General features: G+C 56.6%; 1 protein-coding gene across 1 annotated transcript; it reads left to right on the forward strand.

Moving 5' to 3' along the window:
* Nucleotides 1-6: 6 nt before the first annotated feature.
* FZD1 (frizzled class receptor 1) lies at nt 7-1122 on the forward strand (the record flags this gene model as incomplete). The annotated part of the gene is made up of 1 exon (XM_010001565.1): nt 7-1122. A coding segment is annotated over one exon (1098 nt), but the record flags the coding sequence as incomplete, so codon positions are not given.
* Between the last annotated feature and the right edge of the window lie 476 nt (nt 1123-1598).

Raw genomic sequence — 1598 nt, forward strand, 5'->3', positions numbered from 1 at the left:
CCGCGGGCACTGAAGGTGCCCTCCTACCTGAACTACCGCTTCCTGGGGGAGAAGGACTGCGGGGCGCCCTGCGAACCCGGCCGCCTCTACGGGCTCATGTACTTCGGGCCCGAGGAGCTGCGCTTCTCCCGCACCTGGATCGGCATCTGGTCGGTGCTCTGCTGTGCCTCCACCCTCTTCACCGTCCTTACCTACCTGGTGGACATGAAGCGCTTCAGCTACCCCGAGCGGCCCATCATCTTTCTCTCGGGCTGCTACACAGCCGTGGCCGTGGCCTACATCGCCGGCTTCCTCCTGGAGGAGAAGGTGGTCTGCAACGAGCGCTTCGCCGAGGACGGCTCCCGCACCGTGGCGCAGGGCACGAAGCGTGAGGGGTGCACCATCCTCTTCATGATGCTCTACTTCTTCGGCATGGCAAGCTCCATCTGGTGGGGCATCCTCTCCCTCACCTGGTTCCTGGCCGCCGGCATGAAGTGGGGCCACGAGGCCATCGAGGCCAACTCCCAGTACTTCCACCTGGCCGCCTGGGCCGTGCCAGCCATCAAGACCATCACCATCCTGGCTCTGGGGCAAGTGGACGGGGATGTCCTCAGTGGTGTCTGCTTTGTGGGCATCAACAACGTCGATGCCCTGCGGGGTTTTGTGCTGGCCCCCTTGTTTGTCTACCTGTTCATTGGCACCTCCTTCCTGCTGGCCGGCTTCGTGTCCCTCTTCAGGATCCGGACCATCATGAAGCATGACGGTACCAAGACAGAAAAGCTGGAGAAGCTCATGGTGAGGATAGGCATCTTCAGTGTCCTCTACACGGTGCCAGCCACCATCGTCATTGCCTGCTATTTTTATGAGCAAGCTTTTAGGGAACAGTGGGAGAGGAGCTGGGTCACACAGAGCTGTAAGAGCTACGCCATCCCTTGCCCCAACAACCACAGCAGCCACCACCCACCCATGAGCCCCGACTTCACCGTCTTCATGATCAAGTATCTCATGACCTTAATCGTGGGCATCACCTCGGGCTTCTGGATCTGGTCTGGGAAAACCCTGAACTCCTGGAGGAAGTTTTACACCAGGCTCACCAACAGCAAGCAGGGCGAGACCACCGTCTGAGATCCTCTCCATGACCGGGGCTCTGCTGGGCGAAGCAGCCTCTTACCCAGCCTGGGCAAACTTTGGGGACCGAGAGTGGCTCCTGCAGGCGGCAGGGAGCAGAGGACGAGCCAGGGGGGACCCTGTGCCGGGGACTGCCCGGCTCTGCCCTCCTTGCTCCTCTGGGGCTGCTTCCTGCAGGAACTGAGCACACTGCAGGTTTGGGGAGAGGGATGTAAATAGCCTCTGTAAGATTTTGTAAGTATATTTGTATTTAAATTACAAAAATCTCACTTTTTTAATTATTTAGGACACTTTTAACCCGTTCGTGGATTTTGTTTCCCCACCCCCCCTTCTTTTTTTTTTTTTAATATATATTAAAAAGAAAAGGCTTTTTTTTTGTTTGTTTGTTTGTTTTGTGGGGCAGGATGGGAAAAAAAACCCTGCCGGTAAGAGAAACCAAAGCACACGCCTTTCTCTGCCCCGTGTAGGTTTTGTAATGGCTCTCCTTGGAG

This window comes from Chaetura pelagica, unplaced genomic scaffold, assembly GCF_000747805.2.
Source record: "Chaetura pelagica isolate M959 unplaced genomic scaffold, ChaPel_1.0 scaffold127, whole genome shotgun sequence".
NCBI lineage: Eukaryota > Metazoa > Chordata > Aves > Apodiformes > Apodidae > Chaetura > Chaetura pelagica.